The sequence below is a fragment of the Abramis brama genome (assembly GCF_963993115.1).
Source record: "Abramis brama genome assembly, chromosome: 18".
Classification (NCBI taxonomy): Eukaryota; Metazoa; Chordata; class Actinopteri; order Cypriniformes; family Leuciscidae; genus Abramis; species Abramis brama.
In genome coordinates this window covers 5,739,876-5,762,346 of record NC_139980.1, presented here as the reverse complement: position 1 = coordinate 5,762,346, position 22,471 = coordinate 5,739,876, and the positions used below count along the sequence as shown (strand labels likewise).

Below are 22,471 nucleotides of genomic sequence, written 5' to 3'. Positions count from 1 at the left end.
GAAATCACTTCTGTATTGAAAGTCCTGATGCCTCATGAATGAAGACAAAGGCCTCCCGTGGGCTCCGCTTGTCAGTCTGGCAGCTCTCACATGATGGGCCATCACGGCCTAATGGCCCAGTGCCACCTGTGGACAGAGCTCCTCGCACCTGTGAGAGAACCCCCGCCTCTGCTCCTCTACTTTCCCTTCCTCTCACGTTATAACGACCAGCCTGTTGTTCTCGTTTGTTTGCTGTCGGGACAGCTGGGGGATCCAGCTCCAGGGGTCTTTCCTTCAACATTCCCCATGGCTCATTTGCACCTCTGCTAGGTAGTTTACTGGTCTTCCTGTTCACTTTGGGTCACTCTTGGTTCCAGTTTTTTGGGGTTCACTGATACCTCTTTTCCACCAAGGCAGTGCCGGTGCCAACTCGCAAACCAGTTCTTTGTGTTTCGACAGCCAAAGAACCAGTTCTCGGCCAGGAAAATTGGTTCCAAAGCGACACCAACTCTTTGCTGGACTAGAACCGTTCTTTTACCACGTCATGCTTACGTCGGGGGCGGGGTTATTGTCAAACTTCTTCTCAAACGTAACCTCCGTCTATAGTAATCCAGACGAGCAGCACAAATGTGTTCTAAACGTCTTCTTCTGACCCCAATATAGGATCGCAAAGCCAGGAGAAACATTTGCAGAAAGACGATGTAGTCCAGCATTGTAATTGTTATGCTTGAAGTTGGGAAAGCTAAGACGTATGGAAACGTACACAGTGACGTAACAACGTCGTTCGCTGGACTCTCTAGTCAGTGGAAAAACAAACAGGTTCTGAGAAGGTTCGAAAAATGAACCAACTTTAAACCAGCAACAGTTCCGAACCAGTTCTTTTTTGGTGGAAAAGGGGTATGACTCAGTTAAAAGTGTAGCAGTTTAAAACAAAAAGAGTCATTTTGGCTTCGTTTTGACTCACGGTGAGTCCACAAATGGACACATTTGGCGGCTATTACTTGCATTTGGCAAATCGTGCATGTCCTTTGTGTTGAGTTCAATGAGTTTTGCTAGAATAAACAGCTACATTTTGGTAATTTGAAATGTTTATTATGGCATATTAATAATTTTAAGTGTCTTTCCTTTTTAGCTGTATCTAATCTGGATGAAGAGAAAAAGTGGACTGTGCACTACACGGCTCCATGGCACCAGCAGGAGAACGTCTTTCTGCCGGGCTCCAGACCGGCCTGCGTGGAAGACCTGCACCGCCAGGCCAAAGTTAACTTGAAAACAGCTCTCAGAGGTATGAGCCACACACACCAGAATCAACCTCAAACCTGCTGCAGTTCTCATGAGATCAGCATTGCTATGGGAACAAACACACCGGGCGGGCAGCAGGTGAACGTGCCCATGCTGTCACTCGTGTGCTAAAGTGCACGCCGGACACCTGTGAAACGGCCTGTTAGTGACATCCAGGGGTCGATTTAACAGTACAGCTCAGAGCAGATTCTCAAGACTGATCTAACAGTGCAGGTGGCTGATGTGAAGCCTGATTAATTATACAGGCACAGGTGTGTAGGTCATATTACTCTATTAGAGACCTCAAGCCTTCAGATGGCAGAGAGGAAGACTAGAGGACATGAGGACAGGTAGAGCTTTACCATCAAACACTTTTCCCAATGCTGTTTATACTTCCCGCTCACTTGTTATGTCTTTCCTTTCCTGGCAGTCTCTCTTTGGTTTGGAAAAAACTCTGTCTTAGTGCTTAAACGGGCTTATTCTGCCAAGACAAACAACATGTAGATCAGAGGAAGTTCACAAGTGTCTTGAATGTTTAATGACAGGTTAAAAAGCGTTTGTAAACCTGCTCGTCTCTATTTAAAGTCTTAGCTGACGGATAAGTGTTGAAGGAAACCGTAAAGGATTAGCAAACAAAATAAATAGTGGTTTTGGAGAATTAGAGGAAGACATTTGAACAGTCTGGCTGTTTTAGTCATTTTAGACTCTTGGTTTGTCTCCTATGTGCATTGCTCTCCGCAAATATCTGGTTTGATTCTCTTTGCCCATCTCTGACATTTTTAAAGCTGAGGAGTGCAATTGTATGTTAAATATTTTTTTCTATTTCAGTTTAATACGCAAAAACAGCCATTAAGTAAGCTACTTTCTGAAAAAGTGTAAACACTATGGCTCTGTTTGAGCATCTAGTCCAGCCCGACAAAGAATTTATGAGATTTTTTTTTTTCTGACCATTGGCGGATAAGGGAGTGGTTTGTGAAAACTTTGCAAAACAAGTCAATATTTTTGCAATTCGGTTTGTTGCCGTCAGTGGCACAGAAAATGCACACTTCAGCTATTTAATGGAGTGCATCGCACAGCTGCAGTGAAGTGTCATAAAACAAACATCAGGAAATAATGAAAGCAGATGAGCATTCTTTTTTTTGTCAGCAGAGAGACTGCTGGATTCACTTGACTGAATGACTGAAGGGATTGTGGGATGTGTGCCAAGGGGATGGAGCTGCCATCTGCAACAGTTAGCTTAGAAAGTCAGCATGATGCAGTCTGTCACACACACACACACACACACATACAGAGCAGAACAGATCTCAGTCTACTACTCTTTTCTAATCTCTAGTTCTCTCTCATCCAGAATATTTTTGTAAAGGTGCTAAACATAAACTTGAATTGAATTATCTTATTATTAGTTGGATCAGACAATTTGCATCATTCGTCATTTTCATGAAGACCTACAAATGGTCATTTCTCTCTCAAACCACTAGAGGGAGCTAAATAAACACTATCTGCTTTATACTTCAATCCATGTTTGAAAGTTCATAAAAACTTTCTTTCGGGTTGGTCCTGATGTTGGTCCTGCTCTGCTCCCACAGAATGTGATAAACTGAGGAAAGATGGTTTCCGCAGCTCACAGTACTACTCACAGGGACCCACCTTCTCAGGCTCCTCAAACTCGCAGCATGAGGATGAGGACATCGAAGGGGATGACGCTGATAAAAAGGTAGGCCTATTTAACAAAATATCAGAGACCATGTGTAGACCATATTTAGCATGTTGTTCTGGTTATTGATGTTGACTTGATATTTTAAACATATAGAATAATATTTAATAATAATCATATAATTATCTTATATAATAATAATAATAATTATTATTATTTAGCACTTTATATATAGTTTTTTCCCCTATACTCTTTTTCCTATACCAAGTTTTTTAAATGTGCTAAAACATTTTTGACGCCTGATAAAAAAAAAAATTTTTTTTTTTTTTTTTACGATGGATTCACGTAGTGTAAAGGAATTTTTTTGTTAGTATAGATTTACAATATTTGCCACCATATTGGTTATTGGCCATAAAAATAATGAATTAATGAATAAAAAGAGTGATCTGTTATAAAATCAGATCAGAAAGCGGACTGTAGCAGCCTGTGGGATTTGTCTGCCCTCTGCTGGAGAGAGTGTCTGCCTGCAGATGGGCTTCTGGGTACTGAATCACAGCTTCCCACATGTTCCTCTGAAGGAGTGAAGTTCCCGCCTCAGTTCTTCAGTGTCTCTGTTGCCTTCATTAATATTGTCAGCCATGTGTGGCCCCATTATAAGAGTTGAACCTCAGGAGAATGACACTCTAATGAAACTATTATTCATAATGTGTTAAAATAGTTATTTACTGAGATATTGTGATTTAGAAAGCTGCTGTTTAGCTTATGAGCATTGAAGACAGGTTTGAAAGAAAGGGGATTTTACTGAAGGGATTCAATAGGACAATCATAAATGTTTTTAGCAAGAAATCATGCGGTTTTGTTTATAGCACACCAGTCTTATAGTATATACCCTTATACCCTTGCCCTCATTCTCTATCCTTTCTTTATTGCTCCTCATCACACTGCGTTCAGGGGCCCTGGAAAGGTCAGACACAGTAAAAGCAAAGATTCGGGGGTCCTTTTGTCCTCCTGCTGCCCCTGGCCCACCCTAAAGGATCCCATGCCCTTTTAACCTCCTTCACCACCCTAGACTTGCTTTCCCAGCCCACTGGAATGAGGTTAACTCAGGTTACAGTGCTGGACTGGCCTTATACTTCTGTTCCTCTTTCCTATTCTTTCTCTTCTTTTTGTTATATCATTAAAAAACAATTTTACCTTTAAGATTCTGGCTGAAGATCATGAAACATAAAAATTGTTTGCTGCTTGAACAAGTTTTTGCTGCTTTGTTTTATTTTTTGTTTAAAATTTAAAGGAGAAAAAATAAATAATATTCATTAAATTGTTTTATTGGAGCAGGCTAAAGTGTCAATATATAACAAAATTCCTGTTGTCAAAAGTATCGACTTAGTACCAAGTCGGTACTGAAATCTTAAAAATGTGACGATAGCAGCATTTTGAGCGCTGTTGAACGGATTCTTAAACGCCTCTGATTCGCCATTGTGTTCACGCGCTCAGCATATATGTCTGTGATTGGTTACAGTGATCAACGCTTCAAACACGTTGTAACATACATAATAAATTTATTTATTCATTTATTATGTGTATGTGTTGTAAATAGACCTGTCCGTGTGCTTACAGTTACAGCAAACGGGAGCGTTTGAAAGCAGGCGTCTATCAGCGGATATATTGGGGATCCGCTGATAGACGCCTGCTTTCAAACGCTCGTGTGTATGTGTGTGCGCTCGGTGAAGCGTGTCAAACACGATCAGCCAATCACAGACATATATGTTGAGCGCGTGAACACAATGGCCAATCAGAGACATATATGTTGAGCGCGTGCGAATCAAAGTTGTTTAATAGTCCGTTCAACAGCGCTCGAAATGCTAGAGGGAAATGTTGGTATCGTCACATTTTTTTTAAATTTCAGCACCGACTTGGTACCGAAGTTGGTACTTTTGACAAAACTAAACAAATTATTCAGAAGAATCACAGTATTGATTTTATTTTTGTATTATTATTTAGTTTTAATCAAGGCAAGAGTAACACTGGAATATATTTGTTTATGGTTTAATTGACCGTTTATAAAGTTTTTAAAGAGTTCGAAAAGGTTTTATTTTCAGAACAAAGAAACTATTCTTAAGTTGTCTTAATTTTTTGAGCAAATCAAGGTAAGCTGTCATTCAAACATATTTAATAAGAATTGGCCACTTGTAAAATGTGATGTATTCATCATACTCTGTATTTTACACTGAAAGTCAATCCACTCTGACAGAAGCAGGACAGGTAATAAAATGTTGAAAGAAAAAACAATACCGCAGGCAGTTGTGAATAGGTTTTTGACTATTGGTAGTGACCTGGATGGATAATTAAACGTAGTGTAGTGGTTTAATTATATTCGGTTTGTTTGGGAGGTTGAGGGAGGCCCAGGTGTTGGATTGAAACTTCAGATGGTCCTCTTGTAACTCTGCGAACGGCATTCCCATTTCAGAATCACAATGCGTGAACAGAGTTTTAACGCCTCGCTGGTTTTCCCCCTCTCTCTGCTCCCTTTATCTATTCTTATTGTCTCTATTCTAGTTTCTCAGTGTGTTTATGTGTGTGTGGTTTGATGGTCAGTTGCCCGTGAAACCACTCTGTATAGCCTACTCCTGGAGCTCCAATAAGTTGGGGCACACAATCTTTAAACAACCTTTGACTAAAGCTAAAGAGAAATAAGGGGTGTAGCAGCTCTGAGTCTACTACTAGTTTACTACTACTAAATTTTCTGTTTACTCATCTCTATAAGCCTACTGTAGTCATGAAACTCACTGTATTTTCACATCTTTTCAGTCTACAGCATCTTCAGGAGAGGAAGAGAAAGACTCCTGCCAAATGAGAGCACAAAGTCCCGCACAGGAGGAGGGGGTTGAGGTTGATGGACAAATGTCATGGTCCAAAGCCCCGCCCCTGCCCACTCCAGAAGAGAAGATGAGGCAGCAGGCTAAGGCTGTTCTCACAGATATTGTCCCCATCGATGTCACAGGTAAGAAATATATCCCATCAACTGTCAGTCAAACATGCCAGCACTGTAGAAACGTTACAAAATGTCACTTTCATGTTGTGTCTCCGATGAGTCCCTATGTTTGTCAGTCTAGAATTCATATTGTTGGTCTGTGTGTTACGTTACATTACTTTCATGTGGATCTTTCATTAAAATCAGTAAAATCTTAGAAATTGTAACTGATTTGTCAATGCACTGCATGCATGATCACTACATACCGCCTGTTCTGGATGTATAACCACATGGATAGATCTAACATGAATGTGTCTGAGTGTATTAACAGTTCTCATATTAACAGTTCTGTCATTTCCTTCTATATCTTTGACCTTTGAAAGTCATCTGTTTGAGCATTCAGTCTCCCAGCCGATGCATAAATTCAGCTGTGCATCACTATGAACACCTAATCCTGAAGAACAGTCTTTCCTACTAGTCTTCTTCAGACAGAATAAGCTCTCTATGTCCAATCCCTTTAAATAATTCCGAACTTCACTATGACTCAGGAAGAAGCTGTATTATACTATAAAGCACACACAAATACACACCACACACTAATTCAGTCTGTCAGCTCCGTGACTTAGTCAGGCATCTCAGCGTGCTGAGGCTTAGTCAACAGTGCCCAGTCTCTGGGGTTCCCTTGCTTTTGCAGTGCTACAGCACATCTTGCAGCACAAAAGTGCTTTTATATAAAATACTGTTTCTAATGATATAAATCAAACCGAGGTTTCCTCTTCATATACTTTGTATAGAGGAAGATCATTGTATTTAGATAGAATTCCCCTTAGTGTACAACAGATCAGAGAGATCAGAGTCGTAACCACTATACTGCCAGGCAAAGGCAAACGCAGTATTTGCATATATTGTCAACTGAATGACTTAAAGTAACTGACTGATTTAAGTCATTCACCCAACAAGATGGGTGATTTTAATAGCTGTTTCTGGAACTTCTGTATTTTGTAACATATAGCTACTTGCTTTCTTGACACAGACACACTTAAATACAGACCCACTTAAAACATTTTCTGGTTTTCACATTATTTCGCTTATGCAGAATGTGTGTGGCTCTGCATGAAAGTTTACTGGTATAGTATCCGTATGTGTGTGTGCTCTGCATGTGTGATGCATGTATGTTACTAACTGGCCCTTTTGCCTGTCTGCCCTCGTCAACTGGTCTCCAGGGGAGACGTTTGACAGGCAGGCCAGCATCCGCCGCTCCCTAATAAACACTGACACTCTGGTCCGCCGGCCCAAGAAGGTTAAGCGAAGAAAGACTATTTCAGGGGTGCCTGACAACGTCCAACAGGAACTAGGTATGGTATGGCTTTGCCAGCTTTCTGTGCTGCTGCTCCTGCCTCTCCTGTTTCCATTTAGATGACTGTAGTCATCTTCATGTAGTACTGTAGTTGCCATGACCATATAATGTAGTTTGTCATGACCCTGCCTCCCTTTCCCATCTTAATGCATTTTCTGTGCATTGATTTTAGAAGTCTTAGGATCATCCTAATCTGAGCTCTTTGACTTCCCAATTCAAAATAAATTCCAAATTGCTGTCTAAAAGTCTATTTTCAAATCATCCATTGATTTGCTAATCATTACAGAATCTCTCATGCCCTAAATGTGGATTTCTTGCATGCGTACTCTCAACGCTCCGTTATATAATCTCAGCATCCAACAGCTGCATCCCGCATTCCATTTCTCACCACTCCCCTGGGTCATGGTCCTTGATTCTATTTAGTTTGCTTCCTGTTAGTGTATGTGAGTGCTCATATTTGGAGCCATTGTTGGAGATGGCATGCCACATTTTGCTTTGCAGCCAACTGAAGCCACTTCATAATCCCCTATCCAGATTCTTCTGGCAAAACACTTCATATTTTATCAGGAGAGTGATGGAGGGGGAGGGGAGAGTTAAAATAGATGTAGTATAAGTAAAAATAGTGCGGATAGTCCTTGTAGGATTTTTTTTTCTTCTGTTGTGCGGAAGTATATCAGCAAATTTCATATAATTTTCAATACACTAGCATACTGTTAAAATGCCATATCTGTTTGCGCTCATGTCAGATTATGGGGATTGTGGAAAGGGCATTCTGTATCAGTCTTTGTATTTGCTATTTGTAGATATGCTTTTAATGAGGCCTTTCTGTTGTTTATACATGCAGGGGTGAGGGCTAATTTCATGCACCAGTGTCCTATCCCTGGCTCTAAAACTTAAGATGATCTGATAGAAATGCTTTTAAGACACGTTTCTGTCTGGCAGTTAGAATGTCTTGATTACTCTTGTATGGTCATTTATTCTCTAACATTGAGCGTGACATTAAGAAGATGCAAGGTTGCACTTTGCTGTGTGTGTATTATGGTAACAGGAGGCGTAATACATTAACAGCCTGTGGTTTTCAACTAAACTCTAGAAATGTGTTTGCATGCATAAGCCCATAAAGATGTGTGGTTTGTGTGAGAGAGTGTTTAGTACTGCTAGACAGTCTGCCTGTCCTCCTTCGAGCACCAGCTTACTAAGATCATTGACTTAGTGCAAACTCTCAGTGACACTCAGGAATGGACAACAAATTTGGTGCCACCCATTAAGTTATCAACCTTAATCAAAGTTTCCAGTAGTCATCAACATGCCACATGTGGCTCAAGATAATCAAATTAATTAGCTCTCAATAGAGAGGGTTAATCTGATTGGCAGCTGATGTCACAAAGAGATGGAGGGGAGAGAAGCAGAAAAACAAGCAGCTGTAGTACTTGTCATAATTGTCTCCTTTCTTTTTTCTCTGTAGCAGCTAAAGGGCGCGGAGGAGAGCTTCGGCCACAGTCCATGTTTATCCCTGGACAGTATTCAACACTTGGGCGAGTCATGAATAGGAATTCAACTCTCCGTCGATCTATAACAAAAGATTCTGGCTGCCAAACTGAGGAGGTGAAAATTGTCCCACCCTCTGTGAGGAGAATACGAGCTCAGAAGGGCCAAGGAATTGCTGCTCAGATGGCCGGCATCTCCAGTTCTGCCATGAACATCTCTTCTGTCTATGATGGGAGCTCCCCTGGAAGTTCTGTTGTTGTAATGGAACCACAGTTTGGCAATGATATCCAACGTTTTCACAGCTTGCCACGAGGTGCGCGGGTCTCTCTAAATGCAGAGCCCCTTTACAGTAGCACCCCTTTCAGGCAAGAAGACTCCACTGCAAAAGCACCTCAGCAGATTGGAAAATTACAAGTAGATGAAACTGTGGTGCACATGAGGAATGCCCCCAGGGTATGTAACCAAGCCCGGCCAAAATCTCAAGAGGTGAGAGGTACTCAAAAGGACTGGGGATCAGCCTGTGTAGTTTCTCCACATGCAGCCTACTCAACCTCCCTTATACCTAATGCTACTCTGTCTTGTTCTGCTGAGGTTATTGCACTTCACACCACATCAAGCCCTGGCCAGAGCCCACTTGCTGGGTCACCATACACTAATGCTAGACCTCTTAGCATGGTCTCAGCTGTCAACAGTGAGAGCACTAGTAGTGTAGGCACAGGATCACACACACCAAAGTCAGGCATGAAGGATACCTGCAGTGAGACTGGCCAGTCTGATAGTAGTTTGCACAGCCACAGCACCATTGCCGCAGGAACATTGTCTTCAGACGAGCAATGGATTTACGACACTCCTGAGAATGTCTTGCCCAGAAGGACACTGACTTCCAGCAGCTCAACACCTATAAATCATCTCTATAGTAGCCTTGAACGCTCCTCAAAAGGCACAGACTCTAGTTCACTCTACTCAATGGACAATGATGGCTACTACACTTCCATGCATCTGGATTCAGGTCTTAGGTCAAGGAGCCAGGGTAGTGGCCATGGTCATGGTATAGGAGGAAGAGCAGGAAGACACAGTATGTACGAGTGCCTGGGTCAGCAGGAAGACAGAACCAGCTTGTACAGTGATCACTCACTGTCACGCTCCATCTCTCTACGCAAGCCTAAGAAACCACCTCTTCCACCAGCACGCACAGACTCTCTACGACGAAAGCCTAAGAAAACCAGCTCCGCTACTGCCAATATTGGAGGGTCAGATATTCGCAATGGTTCTCTTCTTAATGAGTCACTAATTGCCACACTCCAACAGTCACTTCAGAATGGGCTGAAAGGCAAAGGGTCCTCCACCTCACCATCTCACAGTCCTTGTAGCGACTATGAAGACCCCTGGATGCTTCGTCCCAGGAGCCAGAGCAGCATCAGTGCAGGCAGCAGTGGTGTATCAGCAGCAGGGATGGCTCATGTGTACTCCATCTGTCATGTCACACCTTCTCATAGTGACACTAGTAGCCTCCGTTCTGATTATGCAGACTCTTGGGGCTACTATGTGGATTATCCTCGTCCATCTGGAGATCAAACACAGTCACCATGCACCAATTCACTTTCTGCTGGACAAGTGGTTGAGATGGTAAATGGAAGAGACCTCCACAATGGTAACCAGACTACTCTTCCTCCTGCTCAGGAAGGAAGTGTAAAGCCCAGAACAGGCACCTCATCGCCAGACAGGGTACATCGGTTGACTTCTCCATCAAGTGGATACTCAAGTCAATCCAACACTCCAACAGCTGGCACTCCCGTCCCCTCTTTTATGAGATGCATGTCCCCATCAGGCAGCAAGCCCAAACCCAGAGTGCCTGAAAGAAAGTCATCCTTGCTCTCATCTGTATCCATATCCTCTTCTTCCACCTCTCTTTCCTCTAACACCTCTGATTCCAACAGGAACAATATTCCTCCTCCACCTCCTCTTCCAGCTGCCCCTGTGGCTCTTATACCTTTCAATGCTCCGTCCTTTCCACCTCCCCTTGCGCTTTCCAGCCCTGTGTGCACTGCAGACCAGATTTTTCCTCCTCCGCCACCTGCTTTACCCACCACCCCCCCTCAACAAGCATCCATGAGCCCTCCTTACATCAATTCATCCCCTGAATTTCCACCGCCTCCACCTCCAGAAGTGTTGATAGACCCTGCCTTGTCGGGCCTCAATTGTTCTTTCAGCCCTCCACCACCTCCTCCACCACCACCACTGCCTGCTTTTTCCCCCATCCCTGCTTATTCTCCACCCCAAAATCAGCTCCTACCCAGCATGACACCACCTACACCTTCTTCTACTTGTTTGAAGGAAATTAAGGGTAGCCTAAAACCAGTGAACTCAGAAAGAAGAGAAGTGCCGCCTCACTCTGAGCAGCCTAGTAAGGTTGGCATGCCTCTGATCACCCCATTTGCCCTGCAGAATGTGCAACTTCGATCAGCAAAGCAGCCAAAAAACAATGAAGTTAATCAGTTGGCTAGACCCCAAACACCAGAGAAGCCTCACAAACTACGGCATCCCACAGTTCCTCAGATTTCTTCAATACTTCCAAATTTAAGGCCATCATCTCCAGAGAAAAAACTCTCCATCCAGCATAGCCAGGATAGCCATGTTGAAGCACAGCCTGACTGTGATGTAAAATCAATTTCTGAACCAACATCCTGCCTCACAAATGGATCCATAGATCTTGACGAGGTTAAGGCCACAACTGAAGTAGATGGTTTGGAGACTGCCCTCTCATCACCTGCAGAAACACCACAAAACGCTACACCCAAGAAAAAGCCTCCTGCGGTTTCCAAAAAGCCCATGTTTTCTCTCACCTTTTCATCAGTGGATCATGTCAGTGATTTGCTGAGTGCTCAAAATGACGTTAACATCTCTACAACTACGCCTGAAGGTCTGGACCCCACACCTGTGCCAGAACAGGAAGAGACAACTGAGAAGGGTAGCATTGGCATTTCTGTACCTCCTGAGGAGATAAGAGACATTTCTTCCACAAATTGTGAAGCTCAGGAGTTCTCCCAGACTTCTGGTACCATCATTCTTGATGTAGACATGGGTACCACTGAAGGAAAGGATGGAGAAGAGGGAGATGATGAAGATGTAACCAGCAGCACAGAATCTTTTGGATCTAAAGATGATGAAAGTGGTGAGTTAGATTTTTCTCATTTTACTCTGTGGAGATCATTTATAAAACTGGATGACACAAAATCATACAATTTTAAATACGCAGACCTTTTTAAGAGTCAGAGGCACTATTGGGTGACATGTGATTCCAAGCTTTAAATTACATAAAGAGAGATAATAGGAACAAGGTGATGCACATTAGCACTTAAGCTTGTATTAAAACAGCATTGTCAAGAAAAAAACGTGTGTATAAGTATACATGCATTTAAGGCAAGAGGTGGCTGATTTTGATCACCTCTACCATGAGTGTGTCAGGGCTTAGAATTGGACATCGCTCAAGCAGCCCTTTAGATTTAGTACTTATTTAGTTTTACTTCTCTCTGTCTCTTTCCCCAAGTCTTTCACTGTATTCATTCAGGAACCCCTCCCCTTCCACCATCTGTCCCTTTGACTTCTGATTCTCTCATCCTTTTGTTTTTCATTGTTTCATTTATAGATTCTCTCACCAGTTTTGAATGCATGTTACACAACTCTATAATATTTCTGAAACATCAGGAAATAAGCAGATGAATTATGTTGCAGGTAATAAAATAATTAAATAAATGTAAAATAAAATAAATATTTAAATATTCTAAATAATGTAAATTCTAAATACTGAATATTAATAGTACTGACAACAACTATACACAGACAACTCTTGAATATGGTAATTAAAGCAGTGTCTATTTAATGAGAGTGTTCAGTATACATATTGATACTTTTATAGGTGTTTCTCTTGAATTTATACAATTATTACAGCTTAGAACAAAAGAGAAAATGTGCATCTCTCTCTCTCTCTCAACGTCACCAGTGTTACAGTGTCCATAGACTCTCCCCCTCACACTTCTAGTCAGGGTCAGGATAGAATGGGACAGCATTCCTTAGGGAAAGCCGTTTAAACAGGATGGGGCGGGGGGTGGAGCTGACAGTGGGTAGAGGAAGAGAGAAGTGAGGGAGGGGTATGGAAGAGAGCGCGTAACGTGAGATCACCCTCAGTGTCTCAGGCAAGTGCAGATGTGAGATGAGAGGAGAGCAGAGCACTGCAACTGAACTCTGGGAAGGTGGATACGACCATAACAATGTAAGACAATATTAAACATAAAGCTTTTTACTGTCTTCATGTGGGGTTTTTTATGAGTGTGAAGTATATGTGTGTGTCCTTGGATTTATCGATGGCTCTAGGATGTGTCTTGGTACTTATATGAAATGTAGGATATTGATTGACAGTTTTAAAATATGATGTTATCTGATATTTTATATAAAACCATTCAAACTCTACCAGTGTTTATCTACATATATTTTCCTCTCTGCTTTGAATATTTTTGTTTGTTTGTTTTTTAGACAAGTTTGTCCAAACATGCCAATGCATATTTGACATAATATTGAGTTCTAGAATGACAGTATCTGTTTGTCAGCTGAATCCTGTTTGCAGTGTGTTCATTTATTTTCATGTCCCTTTGAAGTTTATTATCATCATTACACTTCCATTACACTTATGCATCTGGCAGACTTTTATATAAATTAGAGTCAATTGCATTCAAGGAGTCAAACCCATGACCTTGGTGTTGGAGGCGCAATGCTCATAATAAAACTATGCAATTTATATATATTTTTATATATTTATTTATTTAAAGAAATTTAAATACATCCTCTATTATATGAGTTTAATATATGAATGTCCTACCAGGTGAGGTGTTTCAGTCCAGCACGTTGGACGTCGCTCAATCTCCCAGCATCAACGGTGACAGCTGTGGGGACATGGTGACCCCCACGCGGCCCCGCACCACAGAGGACCTCTTTGCTGCCATTCACAGGTAAATTCCCAAATACCTTGCTGGTATCCCTTTCCAGTCTCATCTACTTCCTTTCCACTCCATCCTTCCCACCTCCCATAAACCGCAATTCATAACTTTAAAGTGGGCTGTCCTATCCAATCGCAGATACATTCATCAAAGATAGAGCGTGGAAGGAAAGCAGCCTGTAAAGAGTAGGGCTTCTGTGGTCTCTGTCTGTCAGATTGAGAAATGCCACAGGCTGATGCATTACTCCACTGGATGCTCATGTACATTTGGCTGTGTTAAAGAAACATGCACTCTCTTCTAATTCAGTCATAAAACTCTCATAGCCTTACTGCAGTTATTCTCGTGAAAATGCACCTCTGTTGCTTTCCGTATGGGGCATTATTTAAAATTCATTATGTTGTTCACACAGACGTATTACGTATGCATGCTCTTCCATAGTCACGTGTAATGGGCAGGTTTTTGAAGTTCTTTAGCACATCACACAATTTCATTCGAGAGGATTTGGTTTCCTCTGCTACTGTGTGTGTGCGGCTTTGCTCTTCCTTATGCTCTGGTCTGCTGCAATCTCACACAGATATTAGAGTAAAAGATATCCTTGAAATGGAAGACCAGTTTAGATGTAGTGTGACAGTGCACCAGATGCTATATGCGCTCAGTAAATCCTGCGGTTTGGCTGATGTCACTCTCATAGCACTGAGCTTTAGATGAATCAAATAAAAAAGCTGGAGTGAAAGCTAGATTACAACCACAATGTATACAGCATTTATCTCAAGAATTGACCTGATGTTTTTTGAAGGACTTTACTGCAGGATTGCAGTTTTTGTTTTCTGGTTAAAAATATATAAACATGCTTAAAACTAGATTATTTACTTGAAGAACAAAATTGCATAGAACGAAATGATCAACAGTATGTGGAAGCCATCTGCATATTCCATTAATTCCAGTGAAGACAAGCCAATGTTACAGCACACATGACATTCTAAAATCCTTTGTTGCAACCGTTTTGGGGGGTCTTTTTCTGTTCCAGAAGGACAATGTCTCTGGCACACAAAGCAAAGTCCATAATGAAGTAGTTTACGGAGTCTGAACTGGAATAACTTGCCTGGTTGGGTGATGGGGTCTGGCTCACAGTTTGTGTTACAGTTCATCTCAAAGATGTTAAGCGTGGTTCAGATTCACACCAGACTTGGTTAATAATTTCTTGATGAACCTTGTTCATGCTGGAGAAAAAAAGGCCCTCCCAAACTGTTGTATCTTAAAATAAGTTTACCATTTTACCTCTGCAAATTGTTTTTTGTCTGTTTTATGCATAATCCTCAGAAATGAAGCATAGAATTAAATCCTATTTTCTAATTTTAAATCTTAAAACTAAAATTTTAAATATAACATTTTATTATTTTTAGATATTTATTTTTGAAAGAGCTTTTTTTTTTGGTATATATTTAGATGGGGGTTTTCAATGGATTTTCGTTTTGTTTTAGATATTGTATCTCTGACACTTCAATTCTTGCTTCCACATCCTTTGTCATTTTCCCACACTCTGTCATATCTGTCATTCTCTTCCTCCTTTTCTTTTCCTGATCCCTCCCATCCTCCCTTTCCTTCTCTTTCGTTCAGCCTGGACCAGTTGAACATGAACACCCCCCAACATACGAGGTGCGGTCTGGCAAGTAATTAGCTGTTGGCGTATTCCTCTCGTGGTGATGCTAGGGTGGGATTAGCTCTATAATCTCCCAGCGCATCTCAGACGTGGGATGAATTTCTGCTCCATCCCGCAGATAATCCCACGCTCCCTAATCTGCAGCAGTTATGCCATGCTAATGAATTTGATTTGATCCTGGGCACAAATGCTAGCTTTCATTGACCTAAGGTCCCCCTACTGGTGGGATGAATGAACAGCCCTTTTGGTTAAAGTGATGCGGGGCATTTTGCCCAGTTTGCTTTGTTGATTAGGCTTCCATTATGTCTGCACTTCCATAAAGTTGCAATGCTTGCAGTATTCCTCTTTGGTTTGGCTTTTAAAGGACTGAATTTGTATTAAGCAAACATCCCCCACCCCCCTACCCCTGCTATTTATATACTGCATTAAGATATTCCTGCTTTTCCAATTTTGCAGTGAGGTTTTGGTTTGCTGGGGGCTAGTGGAGTTTAATGAGAAAGTGGAACAGAAATCAATGAAGGGGATAGGCTCAAAAAAATTAATCACTAAAATTGAATTGAATCTTATTCAGGATGTTCAGCTTCAGGAGTAGTTAGATTAGTTAATTAAAGTGAAGCATTTTAGTTAAACATTTATGCTGGCAAATCTGACACATTATTCTCTAACTTTTACCAATTTTATTTTTGTTTATAAGCGGATTCTCTGCAGTCTACTGCTAACTAATATAAGCTTGAGCTGCTATTTATTTTTGTATTTTTTTAAACAGATATAGTACTAATATATTGTGCATCCCTACTTTGGTTTAAATGGCTTAATATCTGTTTTTACAAAACTATTTATTTGACGTTATTTTACTTTTGTCTCCAGGTCAAAGCGGAAGGTCCTGGGGCGCAAGGAATCTGAAGAGGAGCGTTCACGAGGTCCTCTATCCCCACCGGTCACCCCCACAGGAATGGCCCCCGGTTCGACTTCCTCCCTGCCACGGCAAACAAGCTCCATACAGCGCAGCCTGCGCAAATCCCCGACCAGCAGCGACACCTTCAAGGCCCTCCTGCTGAAGAAAGGCAGTCGCTCCGAGACCAGCTTCCGCATGTCTGCCGCCGAGATGCTGCGCAGCACCGACCCGCGCTTTCAGAGGACTCGCTCTCTCGACTCCTCGCTCGATCCGGCGTCTCCGACGGGCGAGAGCCCCTGCTCTTCTCCAGGCCGGAACAAAAGGGCGTCTGAGGACTGGGCGCGCAACGAGGGAATGTTCTCAACGTCCCCGTCATTAATCGGGCCGAAGTACGGCCGATCCCGCACACCACCCTCTGCCGCCAGCAGCAAGTACAACGCCCGCAGCCGGATCCTCAGCAGCCCCATGACAGTTATTTGCGAGAGGGATGGAGAACTCACCGACTGTGAAGACCCATGCCCCGTTTCTCCATCAAACACACCCCTTCCCATCTCTCAGGACTCTAACAGCACTTTATGTGAGCAGAGCAGCAGTTAGGAGAAGAAATGGCTCCTTGGCAAAGGCAGAATGTCTTCTCGGCACCAGAGATTGACTGAGGGCAGAAGACCAGGAGTCGAACTCTCGAAGGTCTTGCTGCCCGCTAATCCAGGCAGCGCTGCCTGATATTGTAGTGTGGGCTAAGACGTGCGGACCCGAGGTAGATCAAGCAGTAGGCGGTGTACTGCTATACCTATAGCTCTTCACAAATTAACTAACCTATCTAATCAAATTTGACTCTGAGGGAACTCTGCTTTCAGTGGCAATACTAGACTCATCTAGTTTCAAAGCCCAACAATTACTTCTGTTATTTTGTTCAGCCTTTTATTTCCACATTAAGCATTAACAGTCAGATTTGTGTGGGGTTTTTTGGTGAAGCTGTTTACGAAGGTTGTATTGAAGGAATTACTATGTGACTGCTTGTTTTGGCTGTAGTAGTTCAAGTTGATGGATATTGTGTCAGCGCTGTGGTCCAAAGAGGTGCGTCACTTCTCAAACTTCACCGAGGCAGCTCTGTCAGCGCCTTTCAGTCAGATATCTTTAAAACACCGGTCTTCAAAGATCAAGATCACACCGACCAATTTCTACAAGAGACTTTTCTTACTGTTCGGACCATCAGAAGTGTCTGGAATAGAAAAGGAATTGTGGGCCAAGAGATTGGAGTAATGGCGGCTTGTTCGTGGAAACAAAAAAGAGTTTCTTTGGTTTTTGGTGTGTAGGTTTGCACTGTTCATTGTCTCCTTTTATTTGTCATTTAAAAAAACATGGTGTCTGTGTTGGTTATTTTAAAGAGTTCATTTTTACATCTTACTTGAAACAAATGACCGGTTTTACTTGTAATTGTTTTGGTTACCAAAGAGCCGAACAGGACATTCTCTCTAACTAGCTGAGTTCTGTTCTGTTAACATCTAGTGAAAGTGACCGCTTTATTACTAACCCTCATGTTTACTTGTCAAGCTTCTTTTTTTTTCTTTTTTTTTTTTGTGCAGTTTTATAATGTTTTTATGTATATATCTAAAGAAATGTTAAGTAACACCTGAGCTTATTTTCAAAGAATTTGTACATTTTAGAAACCTTTGTTAGGAGTGGCTTCCTTTTGTAGAGTATTTATTTTAGAATAGCCAGAATGTGGTTTGATATACTGTAGATGGAGGTGGGGCGTTTTGGGAGGGAAGTGAGTGAAGTGTGATTATAGGGGACATCCTACAGACATTAAGTTAAGATTCAGCAGTCACAGAACTTCTATCTTGCTCCTTCACCCGTCATACTGATGGAAAAGCGGGTCAGAAAATAAAAGCGGAATAAATAACGATGGCAAAGAGGAAGCAAGCTGCTAACCCTCTGGAGTTTGTCTCTGTAATAAAACATGGTGATATTTAAAAATGGCCCATCTGTCTCGTCTCTGTCTTTGATTCACTGCCACCTGTCAGCCGCCAGCCCAAACCACAATCTCATTAGCACCGTCACCATGACACCCACAGCCGTTCATCAACTCCAGAGGCTTTGCAGGACCATCAACCCCTACTTCCGTCTTACTGACCATCATTTAAAGCTCGATACTGTGACCTGGACCAACGTCGTATGTATGCAAAATAGGTTATATCATGAAAGAGGTCATGAATCATTGTTTATGATTTGGCTGCAAGTTCCCTGTTTCTCCCATATGCTTTTGTGCTGAGCGTGTGAACACGATATTCAGGCAACCGTTCCCTCAAAAATAAACCTGATGACGATGCAGACATTGTGTTTGGCCTTGTATGATTTCTTTAGCCTAGAACCTGACTCAGATTATGTCCTTGTCAGATGAAGTACAAAAATATGTTTCCTCTGCTTAGCTCTATTTATAAGTAATTTAAAGCGACCAAAATAAAAGTAAATTAATGACGTTTCTCTTTATACACAGAATTAATGTGTAGACTGAATCTAATTAAAACAATTTTAATTAAACTATGTCACTTTTTTGGAGAGTGCAAACAAATCCTTCTTCAAACCATGTGTACAGTTACGCATATATGTCTCTAAACATACCCGAAATGTCACTTAACCTGCCTTGAATACCCCGTTAGAATAGTTTTGCTAAAAGATGTATTAGCAGTTTATACTATTCTATTTACATTATTCTGTATTTGTATTATTAGGCTAATTTACAAAAATGATTTTCTGTTTTAATCACTTAAATTAAATGTATATATTTAACCAACTGATAACCCTAAACAACTGTTGATAACCATCTTGACATTTTTAAAATAATTTGTTTCAATATTCCAGTCCTTATATTGTGGTTTATGCCTATTCAAATCAAAGCCAAATCACAACCAAAACAATGTTCTTCCGCAAGACGTGCCGTTTAAACCACTAGTGGGCCAAAGGTTACGATGTGTACCAGTTATTTTAAGATCAAAACGACAAAGTACAGAAAAACTAGTGTCAATTTAATACACTGTTATTGTTCTCTTACATTTTTAGATTCAAGATCTAGTGCAATATAAACAGCTCAAAATGCAGATGAGATCATGTATTCATATTTCAAAACAAAAGTTATTGATTCAGTCCTGTCATTCAGTACTTGCACCTTTACACAACCATCACATGAGTACTTTGAATGATACATTATTAGTGACAAAAACAATTAATCAAAAATAATTCAAACTTTTCATATGATTTCATAGTTAATTGTAGGTATTTAAAGTGTTAATGTTGCTGTAAAATATATTGGTCAGATATACAATCAGTACAGTGTTAAATTCTCTTATAAAAACATTCAGGCACTTGCATGTATGTACATAGTAAACAGAAGCACCTACATAACTATTGTTAAGTTCAAACAAACAATTGACCTCTTCATTCAGATCACAAGGCATGCCCGTTTGATCCTTATGCTTTTTCTTCCTCATGTTTGATCAGCCACACCTCATTCCTGCGGTTGGTCAGTTTGAAGGGGCTGTCGTATCCGGATCTGTAGTACGGAACCTCTTTGAATTTCATCCCATCCCTCTTGAGGCTCTCCATCAGTTTCAGAAGCTCTTCACGGCTGCTCTCACTGTTGGCAAAGCCTCCATACGTCCTGCAAAACACGGCCAGGCAAAGGTGAAGCTATGGCAACAAAATCATTTTTAAACCAAAGAACAGTTTGACCTGAAAGAACATATCGTCACCTTCCTAAAATAATTGCCTATGTCATTTTTGACAAAAATGATTTTTTTTGCATAAGTCATCTCCTCATGATGCTGGCCACCTCTGGTAAAATCGCCCACATCCTCAGTTGAACAGATCATGCAATTCTACCCCTGTAATATAATGGCCTATGTCAAGAGTCTGACTTAGGCCGTTTTATTTTGCCTAAGTCAAAAGCAATTTTACAAGCTTTTCAAGATGGCAGCTGCATCAAAAGAACGAAAATCTACTCAACCTCTAAAGTTAGGTTCAGTTTTTTGTGTTTTCTGAGACACCTGCAAAAATGACTTAGGCAATTATTTTAGGAAGGTGACGATATTTGTAACATTATAAATGTTCTTACTGAAACTTTTGTTTTGAACAGAAGAGTAGCTAACGTTAATCTCCACAAACATATACCTCACAAACACCGTGGACTCTTTCCGGTTCTCTATGAAAACATCTGGGTCTGTGGGTTTGGGTGGGTCAGCCTGATGTTCCTCGGGGATGAAGAAGGAGATGGTGAAGGTGCTTTCACATGTGGGTCCGGCCCCAGGGTCAATCAAACAGCTCACTGGTGCCGTCATCTCCACCTTACACTCTGACACATGACGGCACAGGACAAGCGCTCAGATAAAGCCCACATCAAAGGTCTTTCTTTAATGAAAAGGTGCACTGATCTCAATATGCCAAAGCTATTTTGCAGGTACAATGTCACCTGGTGAATCATTAACACAATTGAATCGGTGGAAACAACCTGGCACATGATTTTTATTATTATAAAAGCATCTTGAGATGTGATTTATTGTAGTCACAGGAAACCATTTCCGCGTAAACGTTTGGCTTTATAACCAGCAGGAGAGCAGTGATGTGTGAACTGAATTTGGTGTCACAGTGAAGCTACTGAATATGTTTCATAATATAAAATGTGCAAAAGGGTTTTGCACTTTGCAGACGGTTCCTTATTCGGACCTGTCTCAAGCCGCCTGCTCATAGAGGTCAATTTATATTATAAAGTTCGTTTTTAGGAAATTTGGGTTGTAGGTCATTTTCTACATTACTGTGATTGTAAATAAGTATAATTTGCTCACAAGTTATTGATCTGGGAAGTTCGAATCTGAACACCTTGAGTTAAGCACTGACCCCATTTCTTTATTTTTGAGCCCATGTTCAAACCATTAACGTACGGAGCTCTGATACACTGGCAGTAACCCATATGTTGGGGGGTGTTCACCCATATGTGCTTATGCAATTTGAATTGTGTAATGAAAATGTCACAATCACAAGAGCTGACGTAAGGAAATAATAATGCATCGAATCTTGAGTGTCTACTACATGAAAATCTGAGTTTCTAGTCGTCTACAGGTCCATGAAGACTTACTTTTGTCATTATTGCCCTGAATGTATTTGAAGAGTCTTCTGAAGCCTGTGCCTAAGGCCGGGTCCTGCTCCATGCCAGTCACAGCTGTGCTCACCCAGTTTGTTGTGTGGTAAGTGCGGACCTCATAGTCTTCACCCTGAAAAACATCACTTCATCAGATATGACTGGTAACATTACAACAATAAACAAAGTCTGCTTCGATATACACACGAAAAAAACAAAATGCAAGCCTTATCTCTGCAAATAAGCATTAAGTAAATATTAACAAATCTAAAGTCTGACAAAGTTAAGCCCGGACGTTTTTCTGGCAAAATGACATTTTGAGTAGTAGACTACTGTACTAACCTTACTCTGTTGAGCAGTGAACTTTGGGTGCTGGAGTCCAGAGGAAAAAAAAGTTTGACCGATGGCTTTAAGCATCTTGAATTTGAACTGTAATGCTGTGCAAAATTAAAAATGGATTATTAGTTACAAAACAATTTACGACGTGTGGAAATAATAGGAGATATTTCAATATTAAGTGGGAATGTCATGTCCAGTGCGTTCGGACGTTAAGAGGGTTTTACCTACGCTGCTATAATAACAGGATAGGGCTAACAATAATGTATGAGTTATTCTAGGAAATAATTAAACATTGTTTGTTGTAAAGTTCCCTATTTCGCGCATGTCCGTTAACAGTAATATTTTTCCCTCAAACACACTTTTAACTGAAAATATGGATGGAAAATGGGACAGGTTTTTACAATAAGATGACTGTCCAAACATTGCGCAGTTGCGCTGAAGTCATCTTACTACAATATTATATAGCCTACTTTAGTTATAAACTCACCTGTCCGCCGTGGAGCGTTAAAATGCAGAAAATGACTGAAAATCCAGATAAGATCGAGCTCAGTAACGTTATGTCATCCGTCTCAGACAGGTGTGTTAGGTAAAGAAGATACGGGTGCTGTTTTGTACAGTCTATGGTGATATGTAACACAACTGTAGGCTTAAGTAACACTTACACTACCACTTCCGTGTTTTCATGTTACATCACTCGCATTAGAAGTTTCCGATTGGTTGTG

General features: G+C 41.2%; 2 protein-coding genes across 7 annotated transcripts in view; one reads left to right on the top strand and one right to left on the bottom strand.

The window, feature by feature from the left end:
• nhsl1b (NHS-like 1b) overlaps positions 1–18,260 on the top strand; it is a 104,313-nt gene extending 86,053 nt beyond the window's left edge. For 3 of the 6 annotated variants that reach the window (XM_084090450.1, XM_084090453.1, XM_084090449.1), the window contains exons 2-9: positions 1,112–1,264; positions 2,847–2,974; positions 5,723–5,915; positions 7,109–7,240; positions 8,708–11,902; positions 13,607–13,733; positions 15,339–15,377; positions 16,249–18,260. In XM_084090450.1, coding sequence (XP_083946576.1) covers positions 1,112–1,264; positions 2,847–2,974; positions 5,723–5,915; positions 7,109–7,240; positions 8,708–11,902; positions 13,607–13,733; positions 15,339–15,377; positions 16,249–16,873 — 4,592 coding nt within the window. In that variant the 3' untranslated portion in view covers positions 16,874–18,260. The remainder of the gene's footprint in view (positions 1–1,111; positions 1,265–2,846; positions 2,975–5,722; positions 5,916–7,108; positions 7,241–8,707; positions 11,903–13,606; positions 13,734–15,338; positions 15,378–16,248) is intronic. The other 3 variants (XM_084090452.1, XM_084090451.1, XM_084090454.1) reach the window with 2 other exon arrangements.
• Positions 18,261–19,284: 1,024 nt separating this feature from the next.
• Positions 19,285–22,450, bottom strand: hebp2 (heme binding protein 2). Its single transcript, XM_084090455.1, has 5 exons — positions 22,237–22,450; positions 21,753–21,847; positions 21,408–21,543; positions 20,447–20,627; positions 19,285–19,937 (listed from the first exon to the last, which is right to left on the bottom strand). Exons 2-5 carry the CDS (start codon positions 21,825–21,827, stop codon positions 19,748–19,750), a joined length of 582 nt encoding a protein of 193 aa, XP_083946581.1. The 5' UTR covers positions 21,828–21,847; positions 22,237–22,450; the 3' UTR covers positions 19,285–19,747.
• Positions 22,451–22,471: the final 21 nt, after the last annotated feature.

Excerpts from the sequence above, each read along its gene's own strand:
- hebp2 (XM_084090455.1), bottom strand. The coding sequence starts at position 21,827 with ATGCTTAAAGCCATCGGTCAAACTTTTTTTTCCTCTGGACTCCAGCAC. Across the intron at positions 21,544-21,752 it reads TCACTGCTCAACAGAGTAAG|GGTGAAGACTATGAGGTCCG; the intron begins GTTAGTACAGTA and ends GATGTTTTTCAG. Across the intron at positions 20,628-21,407 it reads TCAGGGCAATAATGACAAAA|AGTGTAAGGTGGAGATGACG; the intron begins GTAAGTCTTCAT and ends GTCATGTGTCAG.